Source organism: Nycticebus coucang, chromosome 15 (genome assembly GCF_027406575.1).
Source record: "Nycticebus coucang isolate mNycCou1 chromosome 15, mNycCou1.pri, whole genome shotgun sequence".
NCBI lineage: Eukaryota > Metazoa > Chordata > Mammalia > Primates > Lorisidae > Nycticebus > Nycticebus coucang.
Genome location: NC_069794.1, coordinates 12,155,181 through 12,178,912, shown reverse-complemented (window position 1 = coordinate 12,178,912; position 23,732 = coordinate 12,155,181). Strand labels below are relative to the sequence as shown.

General features: G+C 38.4%; 1 protein-coding gene across 3 annotated transcripts in view; it reads left to right on the top strand.

Annotated features, from left to right (window-relative positions):
- PCCA (propionyl-CoA carboxylase subunit alpha) overlaps window positions 1-23,732 on the top strand; it is a 396,610-nt gene that overhangs the window by 20,630 nt on the left and 352,248 nt on the right. For all 3 annotated transcript variants that reach the window (XM_053563974.1, XM_053563972.1, XM_053563973.1), the window contains exons 3-4: window positions 10,313-10,360; window positions 10,466-10,534. In XM_053563974.1, the coding sequence (XP_053419949.1) occupies window positions 10,313-10,360; window positions 10,466-10,534 (117 nt within the window). The remainder of the gene's footprint in view (window positions 1-10,312; window positions 10,361-10,465; window positions 10,535-23,732) is intronic.

The following is a 23,732-nucleotide window of genomic DNA, read 5'->3' as shown; positions in this document are numbered from 1 at the left end:
GATAATAGGCATGAGCCATAGTGCTCTGCCTATTCTACTTATTTCAACAGAAATTAGAATGCAAATTCATACTTAATCCTTACAATGTTATCATAATTTGTTACATTTATTATAACACCTGCTTAATGTGTAACTTCCAGTAATGGTGTTTGTGGTGCCTTTATCAGGTGCCCATTTAACACTTAATAAAACTTGACATTTGGCTAGGTGCCAGCCACATACACCTGAGCTGGTGGGTTCGAATCCAGCCCAGGGCCTCCAAACAACAATGACAGCTGCAACCAAAAAAATAGTCGGGCTTTGTGGTGGGCGCCTGTAGTCCCAGCCACTTGGGAGGCAGAGGCAGGAGACTTGCTTGAGCCCAGGAGTTGGAGGTTGCTGTGACTGTGATGCCACGGCACTGTACCCAGGACGACAGCTTGAGGCTCTGTCTCAAAAAAAAAAAAAACCCAAAAAACTGTAACATTTATACAATTCAAGGAATGAATAAACATTGTTTTCTTAGGATATACATGTACTTACAGTTTCACATGGATTTGTCATGTCCATTTGGATACATTCTCAGGCCTGAGCTAAGAGTAGGATATTGAAGGGTCCATATGAACAAGACTCTCAATGGCCCTGTCAGGGTTCTATCACTTTAGAAGTTTACCACATTTTAAGCAAAGCCCTGTTTTAGTTTTAGGTTGGTGGATTAAGGCATGTGTGTTGTAAAGGTTGAACTAAGACTTTGAAAGCCTTTTCCTATTCTTAGATTCTGGGCTTTTTCCTGTAGGAAATACTGCTGTTTACTTTTTGGGGACCATGGGCACTATCTGGGTGATGGGTACACTAAAGCCCAGATTTTCCCACTATATAAGTCCATCCATGTAACCAAAATCACTTGTATCCCTAAAGCTACGGAATTAAAAAAACTGCTTTGGGGCGGCGCCTGTGGTTCAAGGAGTAGGGTTCCAGCCCCATATACCAGGGGTGGTGGGTTCAAGCCCAGCTCAGGCCAAAAAAAAACTGCTCTAAGTTGTTTAAGAGTTTTTTAAAAAAGATCATATGTAACTCTTTTGCTATGTAGATAACTAAAGCTTTTTAAAGTATTTCCATTTAACTTACAATAATTCATTAATCTAGACATAATTTTATACTAATAGGAATTATACTTAATTACTTATAATTATGTGTGTTGTGTGTTTTTTTTTTTTGTGAGACAGAGTCTCTCTTTGTTGCCCTTGGTAGAGTGCTGTGGTGTCTTAGCTCACAGCAACCTCAAACTCTTGGGCTCAAACAATCCACCCATCTCGGCCTCTGAGAGTGCTAGGATTCCAGGCGTGAGCCACTGTGCGTGGCCTAATTGTGTTTTTTTTAAATAAAGGATTAGCTTATATAATTTTAGAGTAGGAAGAAAAACTAAATCGCTTTTCATTTGAGTGCTCTCAGTTTACATATTTGGAAATCAACACCTATAAAAATTGATTTGCTTCATTAGTGTCAAAGTTGGGCTTGGGATTAGGTCATAGAATGGAATTTTTCTTTCTGTTATTTGGCCTTGGCTGCTTCAAAATTTTATGTTTATTCAAACTTAAAGTTGTATCCAGATGGTATAACCTGCTTAATCTGAGCGTGTCCTGCCTCAAGCACAACTGGTATCTGTTCTAAGTTATTGAAAATATGCCCCAACCCAACAGAGATGGCATGTAAGTTACATAGTATTGGACGTTCCTTTGAAAAACAATCTATGGGACTTAGAATTTCTCAGAATTTAGAAAATAAATTGTGAAGCAATTCTGACAAAAGTTTTTTAGTGTTTTGAAATCTCATTGGAAGATTTTCTTTTGGCAAGAGAATTTATAGACAGCCCTTTAGTCTACTTAAGAATAAATTAACCTGGGTGGTGCCTGTAGCTCAAAGGGGTAGGGCGCCGGCCCCATATGCGGAGGTGATGGGTTCAAACCCAGCCCCGGCCAAAAACTGCAAATACAAGAAAAGAATAAATTAACCTAGTCAATTGATGCTTTAACAAAGTAAGTATAGGTCCTGAGCCTACCAGATGAGTTTAGTAGATCTTTGGTTGTAAATGAGCATATTATTTCTATCATTTAATATTATTATAGGAAGAAATGTTTCTTAGGAATATATTCACTGTTAATTGTGGAAAAACTTGGTGTTTTCTGGCCCCAAAGTAAGAGTAACAATTTCTTTTATTTATTTATTTATTCATTTTTTTTTTATTGTTGGGGATTCATTGAGGGTACAATAAGCCAGGTTACACTGATTGCAATTGTTAGGCAAAGTCCCTCTTGCAATCATGTTTTGCCCCCATAAAGTGTGACACACACCAAAGCCCCACCCCCCTCCCTCTGTCCCTCTTTCTGCTTTTCCTCCCTGCCCCATAACCTTAATTGTCATTAATTGTCCTCATATCAAAATTGAGTACATAGGATTCATGCTTCTCCATTCTTGTGATGCTTTACTAAGAATAATGTCTTCCACTTCCATCCAGGTTAATAAAAAGGATGTAGTCTCCATTTTTTTAATAGCTGAATAGTATTCCATGGTATACATATACCACAGTTTGTTAATCCATTCCTGCGTTCGTGGGCATTTAGGCTGTTTCCACATTTTGGCGATTGTAAATTGAGCACAATAAACAGTCTTGTACAAGTGTCCTTATGATAAAAGGATTTTTTCCCTTCTGGGTAGATGCCCAGTAATGGGATTGCAGGATCAAATGGGAGGTCTAGCTTGAGTGCTTTGAGGTTTCTCCTTACTTCCTTCCAGAAAGGTTGTACTAGTTTGCAGTCCCACCAGCAGTGTAAAAGTGTTCCCTTCTCTGCACATCCACGCCAGCATCTGCAGTTTTGAGATTTTGTGATGTGGGCCATTCTCACTGGGGTTAGATGATATCTCAGGGTTGTTTTGATTTGCATTTCTCTAATATATAGAGATGATGAACATTTTTTCATGTGTTAGCCATTCGTCTGTCATCTTTAGAGAAGGTTCTATTCATGTCTCTTGCCCATTGATATATGGGATTGTTGGCTTTTTTCATGTGGATTAATTTGAGTTCTCTATAGATCCTAGTCATCAAGCTTTTGTCTGATTCAAAATATGCAAATGTCCTTTCCCATTGTGTAGGTTGTCTCTTTGCTTTGGTTATTGTCTCCTTAGCTGTACAGAAGCTTTTCAGTTTAATGAAGTCCCATTTGTTTATTTTTGTTGTTTTTGCAATTGCCATGGCAATCTTCTTCATGAAGTCTTTCCCCAGGCCAATATCTTCCAGTGTTTTTCCTATGCTTTCTTGGAGGATTTTTATTATTTCATGCCTTAAATTTAAGTCCTTTATCCATTTTGAATCAATTTTTGTGAGTGGGGAAAGGTGTGGGTCCAGTTTTAGTCTTTTACATGTAGACATCCAGTTCTCCCAACACCATTTATTTAATAGGGAGTCTTTCCCCCAAGGTATGTTCTTGTTTGGTTTATCGAAGATGAGGTGGTTGTAAGATGTTAGTTTCATTTCTTGGTTTTCAATTCCATTCCAAGTGTCTATGTCTCTGTTTTTGTGCCAGTACCATGCTGTCTTGAGCACTATGGCTTTGTAGTACAGACTAAAATCTGGTATGCTGATGCCCCCAGCTTTATTTTTATTACTAAGAACTGCCTTAGCTATATGGGGTTTTTTCTGGTTCCATACAAAATGCAGAATCATTTTCTCCAAATCTTGAAAGTACGATGTTGGTATTTTGATAGGAATGGCATTGAATAGGTAGATTGCTTTGGAAGTATAGACATTTTAACAATGTTGATTCTTCCCATCCATGAGCATGGTATGTTCTTCCATTTGTTAATATCCTCTGCTATTTCCTTTCTGAGGATTTCATAGTTTTCTTTATAGAGGTCCTTCACCTCCTTCGTAGGTATATTCCCAGGTATTTCATTTTCTTTGAGACTATGGTGAAGGGAGTTGTGTCCTTAATTAGCTTCTCATCTTGACTGTTATTGGTGTATACAAAGGCTACTGACTTGTGGACACTGATTTTATATCCTGAAACATTACTGTATTTTTTGATGACTTCTAGGAGTCTTGTGGTTGAGTCTTTGGGGTTCTCTAAGTATAAGATCATGTCGTCAGCAAAGAGGGAGAGTTTGACCTCCTCTGCTCCCATTTGGATTCCCTTTATTTCCTTGTCTTGCCTAATTGTATTGGCTAGAACTTCCAGCACCATGGTGAATAGTAAAGGTGACAGAGGACAACCTTGTCTGGTTGCAGTTCTAAGAGGAAAAGCTTTGAGTTTTACTCCATTCAGTAAAATATTGGCTGTGGGTTTGTCATAGATAGCTTCAATCAGTTTTAGAAATGTGCCACCTATGCCTATACTCTTCAGTATTCTAATTAGAAAAGGATGCTGGATTTTATCAAATGCTTTTTCTGCATCTATTGAGAGGATCATGTGATCTTTATTTTTGCCTCTGTTAATATGGTGGATAACATTTATGGACTTGCGTATGTTAAAACAGCCTTGCATCCCTAGGATGAAGCCTACTTGATCATGATGAATGACTTTTTTGATGATAAGCTGTAATCTATTGGCTAGGATTTTGTTGAGAATTTTTGCATCTATATTCATGAGTGAGATTGGTCTGAAATTCTCCTTTTTGTTTGGGTCTTTTCCTGGTTTTGGTATCAGGGTGATCTTTGTTTGCTTCATAGAATGTGTTGGGGAAGATTCCTTCTTCCTCAATTTTTTGGAATAATTTCTGCAGTACAGGAATAAGCTCTTGAAGGTTTGATAGCATTCTGGTGTGAAGCCATCTGGACCAGGGCGTTTTTTGGTTGGAAGATTTTTTATTGTTTCTTTGATCTCAGTGCTTGAAATTGTTCTGTTCAGGAGCTCTATTTCTTCCTGGCTGAGTCTAGGGAGAGGGTGTGATTCCAAATATTGATCCATTTCCTTCAGATTGTCAAATTTCTGGGCATAGAGTTTCTGGTAGTATTCAGAGATGATCTCTTGTATGTCTGTGGGATCCGTTGTTATTTCCCCTTTATCATTTCTGATTGAGGTTACTAGAGATTTTACTTTTCTATTTCTCGTTAGTCTGGCCAATGGTTTATCTATTTTATTTATTTTTTAAAAAAACCAACTCCTTGTTTCATTAATTTTCTGAATGATTCTTTTGTTTTCAATTTCATTGATCTCTGATTTGATTTTGGATATGTCTTTTCTTCTACAGAGTTTAGGCTTAGATTGTTCTTCTTTTTCCATGGGGTGATGAGAAGAATGTATATTCTTTATCCTTGGGGTGGAGTGTTCTATATGCGTCTATCCAGGACAGTTGTTCTAGGGTCTCATTTAAATCTCTTATATCTTTGTTTAATTTCTGTTTAGAAAATTTCTGTCCAGCTCTGTAAGAGGAATGTTAAAGTCCCCTGTTATGATGGTATTATCAGATATCATATTGCTCAGACTGAGTAAGGTCTGTTGCAAGAATCTGGGTGCATTTAAATTGGGTGCATAAATATTTAGAATCGAAACATCTTCTTGTTGTATTTTTCCCTTGACCAATATAAAGTGACCATCTTTGTCTTTTTTGACTTTAGTTGCTTTAAATCCACATGTATCTGAAAATAAGATTGCAACTCCTCTTTTCTTCTGAATTCCATTTGCCTGCAAAATTGTCTTCCAACCCTTGACTCGGAGCTTTAATTTGTCTTTTGAAGCCAGGTGTGTTTCTTGCAGACAGCAAATGGATGGCTTGTGTTTTTTAATCCAGCAGCCAATCTATGTCTCTTCAGTGGGGAATTCAAGTCATTAACATTTATTGAGATAATTGATAAGTGTGGTAATGTTCTATTCATCTTATTTTGTGAGAGTCCATTGCTTAGTTTTATCTTTTGCATCAGTGTGGAGGTTAGGTTCTGTCCTTTAATTTCTGAGTTCTTACTTTGCTGCTGATCCATTGTGGTGGTCAGTGTGCAGAACAGGTTGAAGTATTTCCTGTAGAGCTGGTCTTGTTGTGGCGAATTTTCTCAATGTTTGTATATCCGTAAATGATTTGATTTGTCCGTCAATTTTTAAGCTTAGCTTAGCAGGGTACAGAATTCTGGGCTGAAAATTGTTCTGTTTAAGTAGATTAAAGGTAGATGACCATTGTCTTCTTGGTTGGAAAGTTTCATTAGAGAAGTCTGCGGTCACTCTGATGGATTTGCTCCTGTAGGTCAACTGGCGCTTACTCCTGGCAGCTTGCAGAATCTTTTCTTTTGTCTTGACTTTGGACAGGTTCATCACAATGTGTCTTGGAGAAGCTCGGTTAGAGTTGAGGCGACCTGGGGTCCGATATCCCTCTGAAAGCAGTGTGTCAGAATCTTTGGTGATATTTGGGAAATTTTCTTTTTTTTTTTTTTTTTATTATTTTTGTTATGTCTAGATTGTTATGTTCCAATTGTTTTGATGATTGAGCATGGCATGATTTATGAAAATTTAGAGAGTGTTCTAGAGTCTTTTGTGATTAAGTGGTTTATATCTGCTAAAAGTGTAAGTTTCTTTTTCTGATTTAATCTGTGTATATAAAGGATTGCTTAAAATGAGGATAATCTCTATTGTTCTCTTTACCTCTGTCATGGTGTCAGCATATCTAGTTGGATAGCATTTCATCCTCCACTAAACATGTAGATAATCACCAAACAGAGGCAAGGGCCTAAAGCTGGAGGTAAATCTCTAAAATTTATTTGCAGCATCATAGGGGATAGTGTGAGCCTTCGAATATTTCTGCATTATGAGTAGGCTGGTCAGAAAGGTAGAAAGTGTTAAAGTGATGTAAGATGATGGACGGATTAGTTAATAGGGCCAAGTGATGGGTAGTCTGTAGCTGTCTGGAGAGGGACTGTGTCTTGTGAACTTACAGGAGAGCAGACTCAGAATGTGGGATGTAGAGGGAACTGGGGAAGCCTAATGTCAGAGTACCGAATTTGTCAATTAGGGCAGCAGCTGTGGCAACCGTAGGGCTGAGGAAAAACTTGTCTTTCCCCACTAAAAGTTTGCTGAAAGATCAACTCACAATTAAGGCAGATTAATAAGAGAAAGTTTTATTTACTATGCACATCGGGAGAATAACATAGGGATTACCCAGTATCCCAATAAAGTTCACGTATGTTTATACCTTTTGGAGTGGAGAGGAAATGAGGAGTATAGAGAATTCTATTTAGGAGTGACACATGGTGTTAGGGAGGACAAAGGGCATGAGAAATAGATTGACTTATAAGTTAACCTGTGAGATAGGTATTGTGTTTAAAATAATTTGGGCCAGGTGTGGTTGAATTTTTTATCATCTTTCCTGCATTATACTGAGATGACAGGGAGAGGAAGGGAAGGCAATTGCCCTCTTTATCTTTGATCAGGTCAATCTGGTTTATGCAGATAGGGGAAAATTGGCTTCCAACGGGCTGTTAATTTCGAAGAGACTTTAATTCAAAATACTCTTTATTCACGTAACAAGGAGAAATACTTGGGGGTAAAATTTCCTGAGCTCCTTTACTATCTCAGGCAGGGGGGCATGTGATGTCATAGAGGTTAACTGACTTAAGAAATATAGTATAGAACATGCAACCAGACCTGACCCAAATTATTTTCCATGTGGACAATACATGGAATAGTAATAAATTTTCCTATCAATAGCCAAATACCCCCTCTTTTGAGATGCAATCAGATTCCCTTTGATAGCAGGGTGTTCTTATCTTTACCTCCTCACCCTGAAATACCCTAATGTTTCTAATAATATTCCTTCAGTAATAACCCAACCTCATTTACATATGAAGCCCAGAAACAGAATTGAGACATCTTTTTAGATTACATTCTCTTCAGAGGAATTTAAATAGAGGTGGGTTTTCATTACAGAAGGTAGGAAGTTTGAGATGGGAAAATAAAAACATCTTTATCATTACTCTGTATAGTAGGATTATATTTACATAACAAATTTCTGCTTAAAAGGTTTATCAATGAGGAGACAGAAACTAGAAAGGCCAAATGCCAGGGTCCCACGGAGAGCAGCGGCCCCTGAGACCTGTGGAAACTGACGGTGATTGACTGAAGAAATATAAAGTTAAAAGCAATGGGAAAGAAAGACAAGAGACATAGAGTAGAATTAAAAGTGGGAGCTCAGGGGTCCATTGCCCATCGTTGGATTCCAGCAATGGCCGGAAATTTTCTTTTATAATATTCTCTAGTATGGCTTCCATTCCTCTGGGGCATTCTTCTTCCCCTTCTGGGCTTCTTATAACTCGTATGTTGGAACGCTTCATAAAGTCCCATAATTCTGACAGTGAACGTTCTGCTTTCTCTCTCTTCTTTTCTGCCTCTTTTACTATCTGAGTTATCCCAAGAACTTTGTCTTCTACCTCTGAAATTCTTCTTCTGCATGGTCTAACCTGTTGCTGATACTTTCCATTGCATCTTTAAGTTCCCTAATTGGCTGTTTCAGTTCCTTCAGCTCTGCTATATCCTTTTTATATTCTTCATATCGTTCATCTCTGATTTGATTCTGTTTTTGGATTTCCTTTTGGTTATTTTCCACTTTATTAGCAGTTTCCTTCATTCTTTCCATCATTTCTTTCATTGTTTTCATCATCTGTAGTCTGAATTCCCTTTCTGTCATTCCTAACATTTCTTTATATGTGGAATCCTCTGCAGTAGCTACCTCGTGGTCTCTTGGCGGGGTTGTTCTGGACTGGTTCTTCATGTGGCCTGGAGTTTTCTGCTGATTCTTCCTCATGAGTGATTTCTTTTATCTGTTTCCTTGCCCTAATTTTCCTTTCACTTCCTCTTGTTCTTTAAGTTCTCGTGCCTGTGGACTAAGAGTTTGATGAGTCCTTTTGGTACAGGACCAGAAGGGTGAGAAGGTTGAAGAGCAAGAAAGGGATGAAAGAAAGGAGGACCGAGTGAAAAGAAAAAAAAAATAGAGAAAGGAGAGGGGGTGGGTAAAAGGAATATTGACAAAAAGAAGAGAGGCACAGAAATAGGGAGACGGAGTAATATAGGTGTACAGTAGGGTACTTTGACACAACCTTAAAAAAAAAAAAAACACCTTCTGGGGGTGCCTAGTTGAGTGGTTCCCTCGAGGTCAGCAGCTCTTTGCTAACCTGATCAGACACAGTACCCCACCTCCACCAAGTAGAGAGGAAAGACAAAAATGCTATAAATCAAACCAAAACAAGCAAACAGAAAACTTTACGGGATAAAATTGGGTGAAAAACCAAATAATAGCGGTAGAAACACTAGCAAAAATGAAGTTCTAGTTATTAAAAAAGGCAGCAATGGGAGATTATAATTAAACTAGAAAAATTGAGAAAGAAAAAAGATCTGTATGGAAAAGGTTGAATTTAAAAAACAAAACAACATCAACATCAAAATGAACAAAAAAACAACCAAACAAACAAAAAAAACACAACCAAAAACAAAGCAGTATGTATATGTTGTTGAATATTGTCTGGGCAACACGTGGTCTTGTGGGGTATGAGATGTTAATCACAGTTCTGATACGACTGGAGGCTGCTGATTTCTCAAACCCCAGCAGGTAGACACCCTAAATCTCTCTTCAGCCTACTTAAAAGGCACTTTGAACTTGTCAACTTGCTGAGCAGAAGCTTTCCCAGGAAAGTGCTTGTCGCAGGAATCACTGCTGATGTGGCTATCCATTTACCCAGTGTGCCAAAACCGGTCTCACTCTGCCCCTGAGGGTTAGGGCTGCAAGGCGGCTCAGACCCCACCCTTAGGCTACTTGGTCGCTGGGTTACCAGCTCCCACCCGATTCTAGCTCTGCGACCGTGAGGGCGGAGCTTGCCGGGGTAGATCGCTCACAGTGGCTCCCTGTGGCCCACAGCCAAACACTATTAGCTCCGTCTGGCTCAGCGGCTCAGACTGGGGCCCTAGACAATGGCCAAAGTTCTCCGCACTCCCGCTCAGGCTCTCCCCAAGGTAGCTCAAATGAGTGCCAAGTCCAAAGACACCGAAACAGTTCACAGGTAAGGCCTTTCCAGTTTCAGTCTCACTGCTACTGAACTTACAGTTGCGGGTGGGTTTAGACCGATTGAACACACGCGACCACTTGCCGGTTTTCCACTGTTTTGTCCTCCTCTTGGGGTCCAGAAGTCTCTCGCTGACTCTCTGTATCCTCACAGGGGTGATGATAGGCAGATCCCACCAGCCAGAGATGCCTGGAGTCCTATCTCCCCGGACTCACGGTGCCCAGATGCAAGGAAGCTGTTACTCGGTCGCCATCTTGCTCTCCTCTAGAGTAACAATTTCTAATACTTTTTTTCTCTCTTTAGACTTTTGATAAAATTCTTGTTGCTAATAGAGGAGAAATTGCATGTAGGGTAAGTAGAAATTTAATTTTATTTTCCATTTTACTTGATGAAATTGATTATTAAATCTTTTCAAATATGAAATATTGTTAATAAGTAACACTGATTTTAAAATAGGTTATTAAAACCTGCAAGAAGATGGGCATTAAGACGGTTGCCATTCACAGTGATGTTGATGCTAGTTCTGTAAGTATATTTTTGCTTTGTTTAAATGAGGACTTAATTTTTGGGTGAGGTGTAAGAAAAGAGAAAGATTGTTTTCCTTGGCCTCCAAAGCATATATTCAGATTTTAAAACTAATTGTTCACTGTTGTCTTAAGCAAAATGAAGCGTCACAATATCTTAACTACTTTTTTTCCAAAGCTTTGATAGATTAGACTAAAAAATTGCCAGGCTGATTGCTAGTTATCATCTAGATTTAAGCAAAGCATGAGAAAGTCATAGTCAAAGATGAAGGAAGTGTTTATGGAATGCTCAGTTATGAGAGCAGGTTTCCCCTGGCGTAACTCCACTACCACAAAGGGAATGCTGTCATAGTTCAACCTTTCCTAAATGCTTCAGTGTGTTCAGCTGAAACTTTGACAAATGAAAGATAGGCTAATGCTAATTGGACATGAACAAAAGAAGGTATAGCATAAAAACAGTAAATGATTCAAAATTTTATTTGGCATCTTTAACACAGCAGGCATTTTTTGCAATAATGGATTATGAATGGGTAGGAAAAAAAATCCTTGGGAAAGAATATAAATTATTGGATCTTTATGGAATAAAATATAGGTAGTTCTATAATTTAAGTTACTATTTTTTTGTTTTTTTCATACTTCTTTAGATAAGTAAGCATACTTCATACTGCTTTTATAATACAGTCATGTGTCACTGTACAATGAGGATAATGTTCTGAGAAGTGCATCAAGTGATTTTGTTGTGTGAATGTCCTAGAGTATGCTCACACAAAGCTACATGGCTCGGCCACATGTGAATATTTTGTCCCTGAACAACCTCTCATTGATTTTGTACCAATAGGGCTGGGTTCAGTGGCTCATGCCTGTAATCCTAGAACTCTGGGAGGTCGAGGTGGGTGGATTGCCTGAGCTCAGGAGTTTGAGACCAGTCTGAGGAAGAGTGAGACCCCATCTCTACTAAAAATAGAAAAAATTAGCTGAGCGTTGTATTGGCACCTGTAGTCCCAGCTAATTGGGAGGCTGAGGCAGGAGGATCAATTGAACCCAAGAGTTTGACGTTGCTGTGAGCTATGATGCGACAGCTTTCTACCTAGGGTGACAAAGTGAAACTCTGTCTCTAAAATTAAAAAATATAAAAATAAAAAATAAATTTTATATTCGTAATGAAAATTGCCTTACTCAATTACTTTGATTGCATTTGTCATTTTTGCTGTCTGTTGAGAAATTTTTTGGTTTTCTGCTCCTTTTTGAATTTGCTTGTTTTTTGTATTGTCTTTTTTTCTTATATATTGAATCTTATTTTCATCCTTTTTTTTTTTTTTTTGGTTTTTGGCTGGGGCTGGGTTTGAACCCGCCACCTCCGGCATATGGGACCGGCGCCCTACTCCTTGAGCCACAGGCACCGCCCTTATTTTCATCTCTTATTCATTTCTAGCATATTTATTTTAAAGACTTCATTACTTTGTATTATTTAAAGTTTGCGGGTTTCTATTTCTGTTCCTGATTCTACCTCATGATATACTGTTTTATCACATGTTTGCATTTTGGCTTCTGACCTTATACTCCATAATTGGTATCTTTATTGTTGAATTTCAGGATGCTTTGGGTTACAGATATGGCCTGGTAGGGTGGGTGTTATATTTATTTCTACCAGCTCCTCCAGAATGTCACTAAGCTGAAGGATGGTGAACTGTGAAAATAGTGAGAAGAACCAAATGAGATTTCACACAAATACATCTGTTGAACAGGCACGTGGTTCTTATTGCCTAAGGAGATGATTTCCTTTACTTTGACCTACAGAGAAGCCGGTAAAGTATTTGTTTTCTCCCTTTTTAGTAGTTTGTTATCCCTATCGCCTTTCCACTGAGAGTGTTATCTTCGAGTATCCTGGTGTCATATAGGAGGTTTTCCTTCAAATCTCAAATCTCTAAGGTCTGGTTCATTTGTCTGAGAGTTAAAGCCCAATCTTGGAAGTCCCACCTTTACTCTCCCAAGATCGGCTCTTGTGATTACAGTTTGATTTTTAGCTTCCTCTTTGGTTTATTTTTTTCTTTCTTTTCTTTTCTTTTGTTTTCTCTTTCTTCTCTTTTCTTTTCTTCCTTCTTTTTCTTTCTTTCCTTCCTTTCTTTCCTTTCTTTCACAGGGTCTTTTTTTTTTTGAGACAGAGTCTCATTATGTCATTCTCGGTAGAGTGCTGTGGTGTCACAGCTCACAGCAACCTCAAACTCTTGGGCTTAAGTGATTGACTTGCCTCATCCTCCCAGGTAGCTGGGACTACAGGCACCTGCCACAATGCCCGGCTATTTTTTTTGTTGTAGTTGTCATTGTTTAGCAGGCCTGGGCTGGGTTTGAACCTGCCAGCCCTGGTGTCTGTGGCTGCTGTCCTAACCACTGAGCTGTGGGCACTGAGTCCATCTCTTTACTTGTCATAAGCTTATTCAGATATTCTACTTCTTTAGTCAATGTTTGTAGTTTGTGTCTTTGTAGGAATCTGTCCATTCTGTCTATGTTATTGGCATATACTTTATAGTATTTCCTTGCTATCATTTTTATTTCTATAAGGTTAGTAGTAGTGTCTCTTCTTTCATCACTGATTTTAGACATTTGAGTCTTTTTTTTTTTTTTTTTTTTGTCACTGTCTTATTTCATTCAGGCTACAACAAAATATAGACTGGGTGGCTCATAAGCCATAGGAATTTGTTTCTTACAGTTCTTTAGGCTGGGAAGTTAAGATAAAGACACTGCAGACTTGGTCCCTGGTGAAGGATTGCTTCCTGTTTTCTTGACAGAGCCTTCGTGTTGTTTCCTCACGTGGTGGAATAAGAAAGACCTATTGGGGGTTTCTTTTATAAGGGCACTAATCTCAGTCATGAGATCTCTGTCATTACTGTTACTTAATAGTATTCTAGAAGTGATACGTAACACAGTTTGGGAAGAGCTATAAAATAATGTACAGGAAAGGCAAAAATATGGTTTTATTGAGTTTCTAGTTACACAACCAACTGAATAACTCTTTAGAAACAGAAAAATCTCTGGTGGTTGATTAAAACATAAATATAAAAAAAATCTATAAAGTTCATATATATCAACAAGATAGGAAATACAACTTTAAAGAATATTACCATGGAGGCAATGGAAGTGACAAAGCACTGTATTATGTGAATTATAAGTGAACTCTTAGGACTTACTTGAGGACTTCTGTTTTTGTATAGGGAAACTCAATATTTTAAATTCTAGTTATTTCTAAATTACTCTGTACATGTTTCTATTAAATGTTTTTTTTGGGAGGGAAATTGACAAGAGAGTAAGTATTGGGCACTAGCCCCATATACTGGAGGTGGCAGGTTCAAGCCCAGCCCCGGCCAAAAACTGCAAAAAAAAAAAAAAAGAGAGTAAGTATTCAAGAATGGCTTAGAAAATTCTGAGAAAGATTGATGGGGAGTAACCTAACATATTAAAATACTTTATAAAGCAGCAAGAAGAGACAGGTCTATGGAATAAATTCATTAGATTTTAGGCAGAAAGATGATGTGGAGGGATTTTTGACTTGAAATGCCTTATTAATATGATGTTGACTTAGAAGATTGGAGAGATACATTCTGGGGTTGTCTGTCTCTACTGTGGTTTTAGGTTGTGCCAGAGAAGATTAAGAAATGTAAGGAACGAGAAATGTTTAATGGCTTTAGTGACTAAGATTTTTTAAATGGGTAGGTGGGTTCCACCTCGTTATTTTGGCCAGTAGTGGGAGCAAAGAATTTGAGACTTTAGAGATTGTTGTACTCCTCAAATGCATGTTAAATAACAGCCATTCATTCATTTCTGTTTTAAATGTAAAGACTAGTATGCTAGTATGCTTTCCCACAAAACGTATTGTTAAATTTATATTAAGCCACTAACATTGTGGTTTTTACTTTTTTTTTTTTTTTTTTTTTAGAAAATGAGAGCTCATTAAGTAAAATGAAAAGGATTGAGGATCTTCATTTCCAATGAGCATGATGATTCTGTACTTTAACCTTTGACTGTATTTTCTACCTATGTTCCTACATTGAACTTGTCAATATGAATTTTGTTGTTTGAGCTGGGACTGGTGGCTCATGCTTGTAATGTGGATTGCTTGAGCTCAGGAGTTGGAGACCAGCCTGAGCAAGACTTGAGAATCCATCTCCCCTGAAAATAGAAAAACTAGCCAGGTGGTGGCGTAGGCTTGTAGTCCCAGCTACTTGTGAGGCTGAGGCGAGAGGATCTCTTGAGCATAAGAGTTTAAGGTTACTAAGAGCTATGATGCCACTCTAAGGGTGACAGAGTGAGACTCTTTTTAAAAAAAAAAAAAAAAAAAAGAAAGCCAACAAAAACTTTTGTTGTTTGGTCTGTGTATAGTCATGTTGGATTTAAGTGAGAAATATCTGGTATTTACTGTGTTGAAAGAAGAACCTCAAATCAGGAAGGATTCATTGTGACTCAGTCTTACCCCAGCAGCCTGCTGTTGGAAGTACGATTCCTGGTGGGCACTGTGTTCCTACCCTTAGGTTTCCATAACGAGATTGAGGGGGCTTCCTATGAGCGATCTGGGGTGATTAACAGGAAGGTGAGGGCCATCATCACTTTTCATGCCTGCCCTTGATAATATTTCCCTGCTGTCTGGGGAGGGACTGAGGACAAATCGGACTTCATGATGTTTAAGTAATTAGTGTACGTTGGTTCCAGCTGAACAAACTGGAGGGTAATGATCAGGTAAATGGAGCTGGAATACATTAGGTTGGGCTGAAGTATAAAGGACCTTAGGGAAAAAAACTTATCAAAGTTTTATGGGGTTGTTGGAATATCTTTATTTTCTCTCTTTCTTCTGTCTTCTTTCTTCCATGTTCATATTTATTTGTTAGTGTATTTTCAGTTTTACCCTCTATATATAGAGAGGAAGGCAATTTAAATGTAAAAACCTTGGACAGTTATTTTCCTTTTACATGATTTCAGGATATTTTCAAACTTTTTCTATTTGGAAAGGAGTTGAATTTCTTCATTAAGAAAAATATAAAAAAATTTTTAAATTTTGCAAAATATTAATGGACTTGTGTGTAGCTGATGCTGTCACTTATCTCTTTTTTCTTTTTTTTTTTTTTTTTTTTTTTTTTGTAGAGACAGAGTCTCACTTTATGGCCCTCGGTAGAGTGCCATGGCCTCACACAGCTCACAGCAACCTCCAACTCCTGGGCTTAGGTGATTCTCTTGCCTCAGCCTCCCGAGCAGCTGGGACTACAGGCGCCCGCCACAACGCCCGGCTATTTTTCGGTTGCAGTTTGGCCGGGGCTGGGTCTGAACCCGCCACCCTCGGTATATGGGGCCGGCGCCTTACCGACTGAGCCACAGGCGCCGCCCGCTGTCACTTATCTCAAGTAGGAATAAATAACTATGGTTAGGCTTGTAAAACTGTTCTGGGGGTGTTAACTGAAAAACTCCAGGTGAGCTTTTACATGGTATCTTGTGTCTGTGTCCATTTGTAGTTGAGATGGTTATTTAGGTAGCATTTTCTTAAATCACCTTTACCAGTAAAGGATATTTTAAGGTGATGGCTCTCATGTTGTTTGCTTCCCAGTTGGTTTTGATTAGGTCAGAAACATTTCCAAACATTTAGATTGCCAGAGAATTTTCTATAAGATTCTTAATTTATTCTTGCAAAAAATACTTATAGTTGTCTTTCAATATGAAGTTTCCTTCCTCATCAAATTGTAAAGCCCCATGACAAAACCTCTGAATAGTGATTATAATACAGTGTTGAATGGGAAGGAAGGAATTGATTTTAATAATGTAATTTTGGATTTTGGAGGCTGATAATTTGGTAATCAAGGGATTTTTAAATGGCATACTTACTTAAAACTTACTATTGCTCACTTTATCATAAAACTTAGACTTTAGTAACCTTTTTAGATCAGGATTACAGTATATGTACCTATGTAAATTTAAAACAAGAAGAACTAATTAGGAGAAGAAAGCATTTAAGAAGTTTAGATATTTTCTTTTCCTTTTGGCTTTTTTTTGTTTTTGGAAGTACTTATTTTGCAAAAATAGTATACTATATTTAAATGTTTTGATTATCTTTGGCTTGGCTAAATTACTTTCTCTGCAGTTTTGAATAAAATGGAATATGATAGGATTCCTGGTAGGAATTTGTTCACATTAATATGGCTCATCAGGGACATTATATTTAATTGGAGATCCTGCAGAATAGTAGCAGGAGGCTGAAGAGAATTATTTAGCATTAGCAATGGCTCGTCTGGGAGTTGTGCACTAATCAAGGCGCTGGAGTGTTAGCGGTGGGGATGATGGGAATTATGACGATTATGACATGTAAGCATGTCTGTGTGAGAACTGGACAGGCAATGAGTTAATGAAGAAGTATATTAAATGGCTCCCATGCTGATTCATTATTATCTACGCTAGTGCCTGTCAGATTGTGTATTTAAAAAATACAATTATTTCTGAATTCCATATGTATATGAGCTGAATTTAGCCATCATTTGTTGCTTTTCAATAAAATAACTTCATGTTACCTTATATATACAAAAATAGAAAATTGTGCCATCTGTGCCAACCATTGATTTGTTTTTTAAAAGAATAATATCTCATTTTTAAAAATATACTAAAGTTTTTATTTCAGATTCATTTAAAAATTTGTTTGCTTTGCCCTTTCATGTGTTCCCTGTCAATCTCTTTGCCTTATTTTATACTCCACAAAGGATTTGGGCTCAAAGATAAAATTTATGTCTTTATTTTTTGAGATGAAAAAATAATTGCAATGTTTGAGAGAAATCAATGTTTAACACATGAAGCTACAGACAAATCAAAAGATGAATCTTTTCCACCATCAGAATGCTCCAAAATCTGAGGGTAGGCTGGAAATCTCCTTTGATGTAGTGGTGGTATTTTTGTGACAGTTGGAACTATTCTGTGCCCAGCATGGTTAGAATCCTATGTCAGGAAGTTCTCAGATAAAAATTCTAGAAATGTACATATTTTGGAGAAATGGAACAAATAAATTGAACTCCTTTTAGGAAGTAAATTGAAATCCATCAGCAAACCAGATTAAGTCTGTAGGGAAATTTATAGAGTTACTATACAGATGAACAGTTTTTTATTATTGTAAGCACTACCAAATTTAGTCAAACTTTCTACCAAACTGTGACCTCATGTATTAACTTAATTAAAGCAGTATTATCAGTGATACTCAGAGTGTTAGCCTGTGGGTGGTTATTATTGAAACCTATTATCTGTGACATCAGTGTTAGTGGTCAGCAGCACCAGAAGTAAACTTGCAACCAAGACCTTCTGGTTGGGTGCTGTGAGCTCAGCAGGTTAAATCGTCAAAAACCAGCAAAGCTTCTTAAAAGACTGATAGTTTGAGCCCCCTGGAGTTAAAGGTAAGTTAGTCATTCTAGTTAAGAAGGTCTTTATTTAGCAGTCTGGCAAACGTTGTATTTGGACAGTAAAGAAAGGATTTATTTATTTTTTATTTTTATTGTTAAATCATAGCTGTGTACATTAGTGCAATCAAGGGGTACAATGTGCTGGTTTCATATACAATCTGAAATATTCTCATCAAACTTAGAGAGAGGCATTTTCTTAGTTATTGTATTTAGACATTTGTATTCTGCCTTTAGTAAGTTTCGCCCGTACCCATTCTAAGATGCACTGTAGGTGTGGCCCCACCCATTACCCTTCCTTCACCCTAACCTCCCCCCTCCCTTCATATACCTTTCTATTTAACTTTAATAAAAACATTCCAACTTTTTTTAATCTGTGGAAAGTGATTTGTGAATATTTTCTTTATAAAATGGAAGGGGATGTCCCCAAGGCCACCTACATTTTTTTGTTAATAAGAAATTTGTCCTTTTACTTATATTAAACATTTTTTTATTTTTTTGAGACAGAATCTCACTATGTCGCCCTTAGTAGAGTGCCATGGCGTCACAGCTCACCTATCGGTTATTAAGTATCTATGATGTACTAGAAAGTGCATAATTATGTAAAGGGACTATTGTTGTCACCATTTTAAATTGAGAAATTTGGGGCTTCAAGATTAAAAAAAAATGGGTTGCCAAAGATCATTGAGCTAGTAAGTAGTGAGCTAAGAGTTGGTTTATGTGAGACTCCTAAGTTGTATTCTTTCCATTGTACATATTGCTTTCCATACTAGATTAGGAAACGTCCCCTTCCTCCCCAAAGAAAATGAAGTTTGTTGCTCCAAGGGCTGTTTTTATTAGTGCCTGCTATTAGCCAGGTGCTATGGTAGGTGCTGGAAATAGAAGAGTGACCAGGAGCAATAATGATTTCTTTTCTCATGGCACTTCTAGTTCAGTAGTAGAGATAGTTATAGAGTGAGAAAACATACATAAGTAATTATAAATTGTGTTATGAGGGAAACAAGTTGTTGAGAAATAGTCTTCATTAATAGGTTGGTCAGAGAAATTCTTTCTGGGAGGGTAAAATGTAAGCTGAGACCAATGGATGCGAGGAGTTAGCCACGAGCAAGGCAAGTTAGCATGTGGAAAGGCCCTGAGCTGTTCCAGTCACCTTCTATCCTCAACAGTCTACTGAGAGTTCTTGCTGGCTCAGTGACTGTAGCTCAGCAGCTAGCGCACCAGCCACATACACTGGAGCTGGCAGGTTCAAACCCAGCTGGATCCTGCCAAACAACCACGACAACAACAACCAAAAATAGCCGGGCTTTGTGGCAGGTGCCTGTAGTCCCAGCTACTTGGGAGGCTGAGGCAAGAGGATCGCTTAAGCCCAAGAGTTGGAAGTTGCTATGACATCACAGCACTGTACCAGGGCAACATAGTGAGACTCTGTCTCCAAAAAAAAAGAGTTCTTGCTAAGGTTACTAGGAACTTTCTCATGTTAAATCTAATGGACATTTTCCAGTTCTCTTCTATTTCTCAGCAGTGTTTGACACTGGCTGGTTCCCTTTGCCAAACACTTTCATCCCCTGGCTTTAGTGACATATTAATGTGTTCTTGAATCATTATTAAAGGCCTCATTGGTGGGCTCATTAAACTTTCTATAGACCTTTCCCTGAAAAATCTCATTTTCTTCCACTTCTGTTTCTGTGGTTTTAATCAACTCTGGGCTTCTAAATTTGTTCCCTCTCTCCCCCTTTCTCTGACACCTCAAGTTGGGTATTTTAAAACTATCTCAAACCCAACATGGCCCACACTGAACTTTGATCCTTCTGAATTCCTTATGTCTGAATCCTGTTGCAGAAGAAAAAAGTAAGAATTTGTCTTAATTGTTATTATTTTTCATTTCTCATTTTTAATCCACGAGCAGGTCCTTTTCATAAATAATTTTGGAATCTAGTCACACCTCTTCACTTAGTTATTACTTTCTTAGCAAAATCGTTTAAATCCTTTTCCTAGTGAATATTTCTAATCTTTTCAGATTATTTGATAAATTACTCCACATGAAATTAATTTTATCTGGAGTGAACTTTTGTTTCAGTTATTGGTTTTTTGGTTGTTTTCTTAGCATTTGATTTCATAATGTGTTTGGAATTTGGTCTTTGGGCTCTTTTTTTGGTGAAGGTTTAAAGTGTTTGTCCCTCTTGTTCCTCCTTTCCCCTCATACCTTCATCTTCTCCCTACCTCTCACCTTCCCCTTCCGCTCTCTTTCCTTGTTTCTCTCATCTCTGCCAACCCCTGCCTAACCCCCTTCCTGACATTCACTTTTCCCTCGGCAGCAGTTTTGTGGTTGCCCCTACCTGGCACTTTGGATTCCTGATTAATGGTAATGACCAGTGTTCTAATTCGGCCAGACTGGAGAGAAACTCAGCCATGGAGGGCAGGTGCAACATGATTTATTCAGCTCTGGTGGCTGGGGAGCTAAGTTACATGTCACAATCTGCATTCTCAACCTGCAATCCACACAAAGTAAAGGTCCTGTGCACCTTTATACACAGGGGAACAAAAGTGGCAACATGCCAAGCAGCACTTACGTAAGTGTGACTTCACTGCACACGGTCGTGGCTGTTTAGGACCACAAAGCACCTTCTGGCAAGGTCATAGGTGAGAAAGCCCTAACACATTTTGTGCCCCAATACTAACCCATATCCAGGCCTTATGATGATGGCCTGGACACATGGCAGATTAGTCCCAGCAGTTGGTTCAGGTTTTGACCTTGAAGCTGTGTTTCTGCCTCCCTAGATCTGTAGGAGCTGGGGTCCAGACAGTGCTTGATGGCCGCTTCTTCAGGCCTGGGGCAGCTCCTCCTCAGCTTGGTGTTTACTGGTGATCCTGGCTCTCTTCTCAGACTCCTTCAGAAAATTCTGTGCTCTCTATTTAGTACTTCCTGCTTCTGGAGGAACCAGCTTGCAGTTAGCATTGTTTTTTTATCTTTCTTCTGTTTTGCACTTGTGACACATTTACCTTTAGTTTTTGTTTGTCCGTCTTCCTGGTTTTCTGGATTTTATTGTAATTGCTACCCTTTTGAAGCAGAAAGGGCTTTTGAGGTATGAACTCACTATGCTTTCCTCTTTTTGTACTAAGGTAGATTGGGGTCTAATCCGTGCATCAGCACCACTCAGCACATCTGAGCATTGTTTTGCAAGCTCTGGATCTTGGGCTATAGCTGTCACCTACCTGATTTGGAACTGCTTCCTTTGCTGCTTTTTCTGCTACTTCTAAGTGGCCACAGTAGCAACTCTAACTTAGACTAGCAGAGGGAGAAGTCTAGTAGGCATCTTTCAGGAAGGTATAAGGCCATCTGCAGATGGCAACAGTGGGTGTGTATCTGCTTTATTCATCTGAAATGGAGCCTATACTAAGGAAGAGAGGTTCTAACTCAGATAAATAATTTAGGTATAAATCCACTTTTACTATCTATTTTCAGTCATTCATTTCTATAATAAATGCAATCGAAAGTATTCTCTAGATGCTGGGGTCATGGTGTGCTGTGTCCAGTGGAGAGTTTGTAGGTGTTCTAAGGGCAGCAAAGTTATTTGTCTCTGTGGAACAGTGTTCAGTTCAAGTACAACTGCTTTTAAGTAGTATTTCAAAATCTCCTTCTAAAGAAATTTATTTTTATCATCATCATTATTTTTTATTTTTATTTTTGAGACTGGGTCTTGCTCTGTTGCCCAAACTAGAGTGCAGTGTTATCATAGCTCACTACAACCTCAAATTCCTGGGCTCAAGTGATCCTCCCATCCTGACCTCCTAAATGCTAGGATTATAGATGTGAGCCACCTTGCCTAGCTAAAAATATCTTATTTTGTAAGTAACTAAGTGCATGGTTGCTTCCAAGTTTTTCTATGAATTAATCATGTTAGTTTAGTTTCCAAGTCTATACTATATCCCCAAAACGGATATTAGCTATTTTAGTAAAGGGGCCTTTATAATTAAATATAGAAGAGTATCTTCAGTTATCTGTTCTAATTAAGTGTTATGGGTCCCTAGGCAGTACTGATGAAACTTAGCTGGGATATTCTGCATGTGGTAGGGGAGTTCAGTTACAAAACTATACAACCTATTTATGAAATTTCATGTGTTTTTTTCTATTTTCTTTTTTTAATTAAATCATAGCTGTGTACATTAATGCGATCAAGGAGTACCATAAACTGGTTTTAGTGACCGTTTGACAGATTTTCATCACACTGGTTAACGTAGCCTTCCTGGCGTTTTCTTAGTTATTGTGTTAAGACATATATATTCTACATTTACTAAGTTTCACATGTACCCTTGTAAGATGCACTGCAGGTGTAATCCCACCAATCACTCTCCCTCCACCCATCCTGCCCCATCTCTCCCCCTCCTCCCTCCCTTCCACTTTGCCATATTCTTAGGTTATAACTGGGTTATAGCTTTCATATGAAAGCCATAAATTAGTTTCATAGTAGGGCTGAGTACATTGGATACCTTTTCTTCCATTCTTTATTTATTTATTTTATTAAATCATAGCTGTGTACATTAATGTGATCATGGGGCACCATACACTGGTTTTATAGACCATTTGACACATTTTCTTTTTTTTTTCTTTTTTGTAGAGATAGAGTCTCACTGTACCGCCCTCGGTAGAGTGTCGTGGCGTCACATGGTTCACAGCAACCTCTAACTCTTGGGCTTACATGATTCTCCTGCCTCAGCCTCCCGAGCAGCTGGGACTACAGGCGCCCGCCACAACGCCCGGCTATTTTTTTGTTGCAGTTTGGCCGGGGCTGCGTTTGAACTCGCTACCCTCGGCATATGGGGCCGGCACCCTACTCACTGAGCCACAGGCGCCACCCCATTTGACACATTTTCATCACACTAGTTAACATAGCCTTCCTGGCATTTTCTTAGTTATTGTGTTAAGACATTTACATTCTACATTTACTAAGTTTCACATATACCCTTGTAAGATGAACTGCAGTTGTAATCCCACCAATCACCCTCCCTTCACCCACCGCCTCCCTCCCCTCCCTTTCCCCCTTCCCCCTATTCTTGGGTTATAACTGGGTTATAGCTTTCATGTGAAAGCCATAAATTAGTTTCATAGTAGGGCTGAGTACATTGGATAGTTTTTTTTCCATTCTTGAGATACTTTACTAAGAAGAATATGTTCCAGCTCCATCCATGTAAACATGAAAGAGGTAAAGTCTCCATCTTTCTTTAAGGCTGCATAATATTCCATGGTATACATATACCACAATTTATTAATCCATTGGTGGATCGATGGGCACTTGGGCTTTTTCCATGAATTAGCAATTATGGATTGGGCTGCAATAAACATTCTGGTACAAATATCTTTGTTATAATGTGATTTTTGGTCTTCTGGGTATATACCTAGTAGAGGAATTATAGGATTGAATGGCAGATCTATTGTCAGATCTCTAAGTGTTCTCCAACATCTTTCCAAAAGGAATGTATTAATTTCTATTCCCACCAGCAGTGTAGAAGTGTTCCCTTTTTTCCACATCTATGCCAGCATCTCTGGTCTTGGGATTTTGTGATATGGGCTAATCTTACTGGAGTTAGATGATATCTCAAAGTAGTTTTGATTTGCATTTCTCTGATGATTAAGGATGATGAGCATTTTTTCATATGTCTGTAGGCCATGCGCCTGTCTTCTTCAGAGAAGTCCCTTGTCCAGCCTGGGATGGGATCACTTGTTCTTCTCTTGCTTATACGTTTGAGTTCTCTGTGGATTCTGGTTATTAAACCCTTGTCAGAGACATA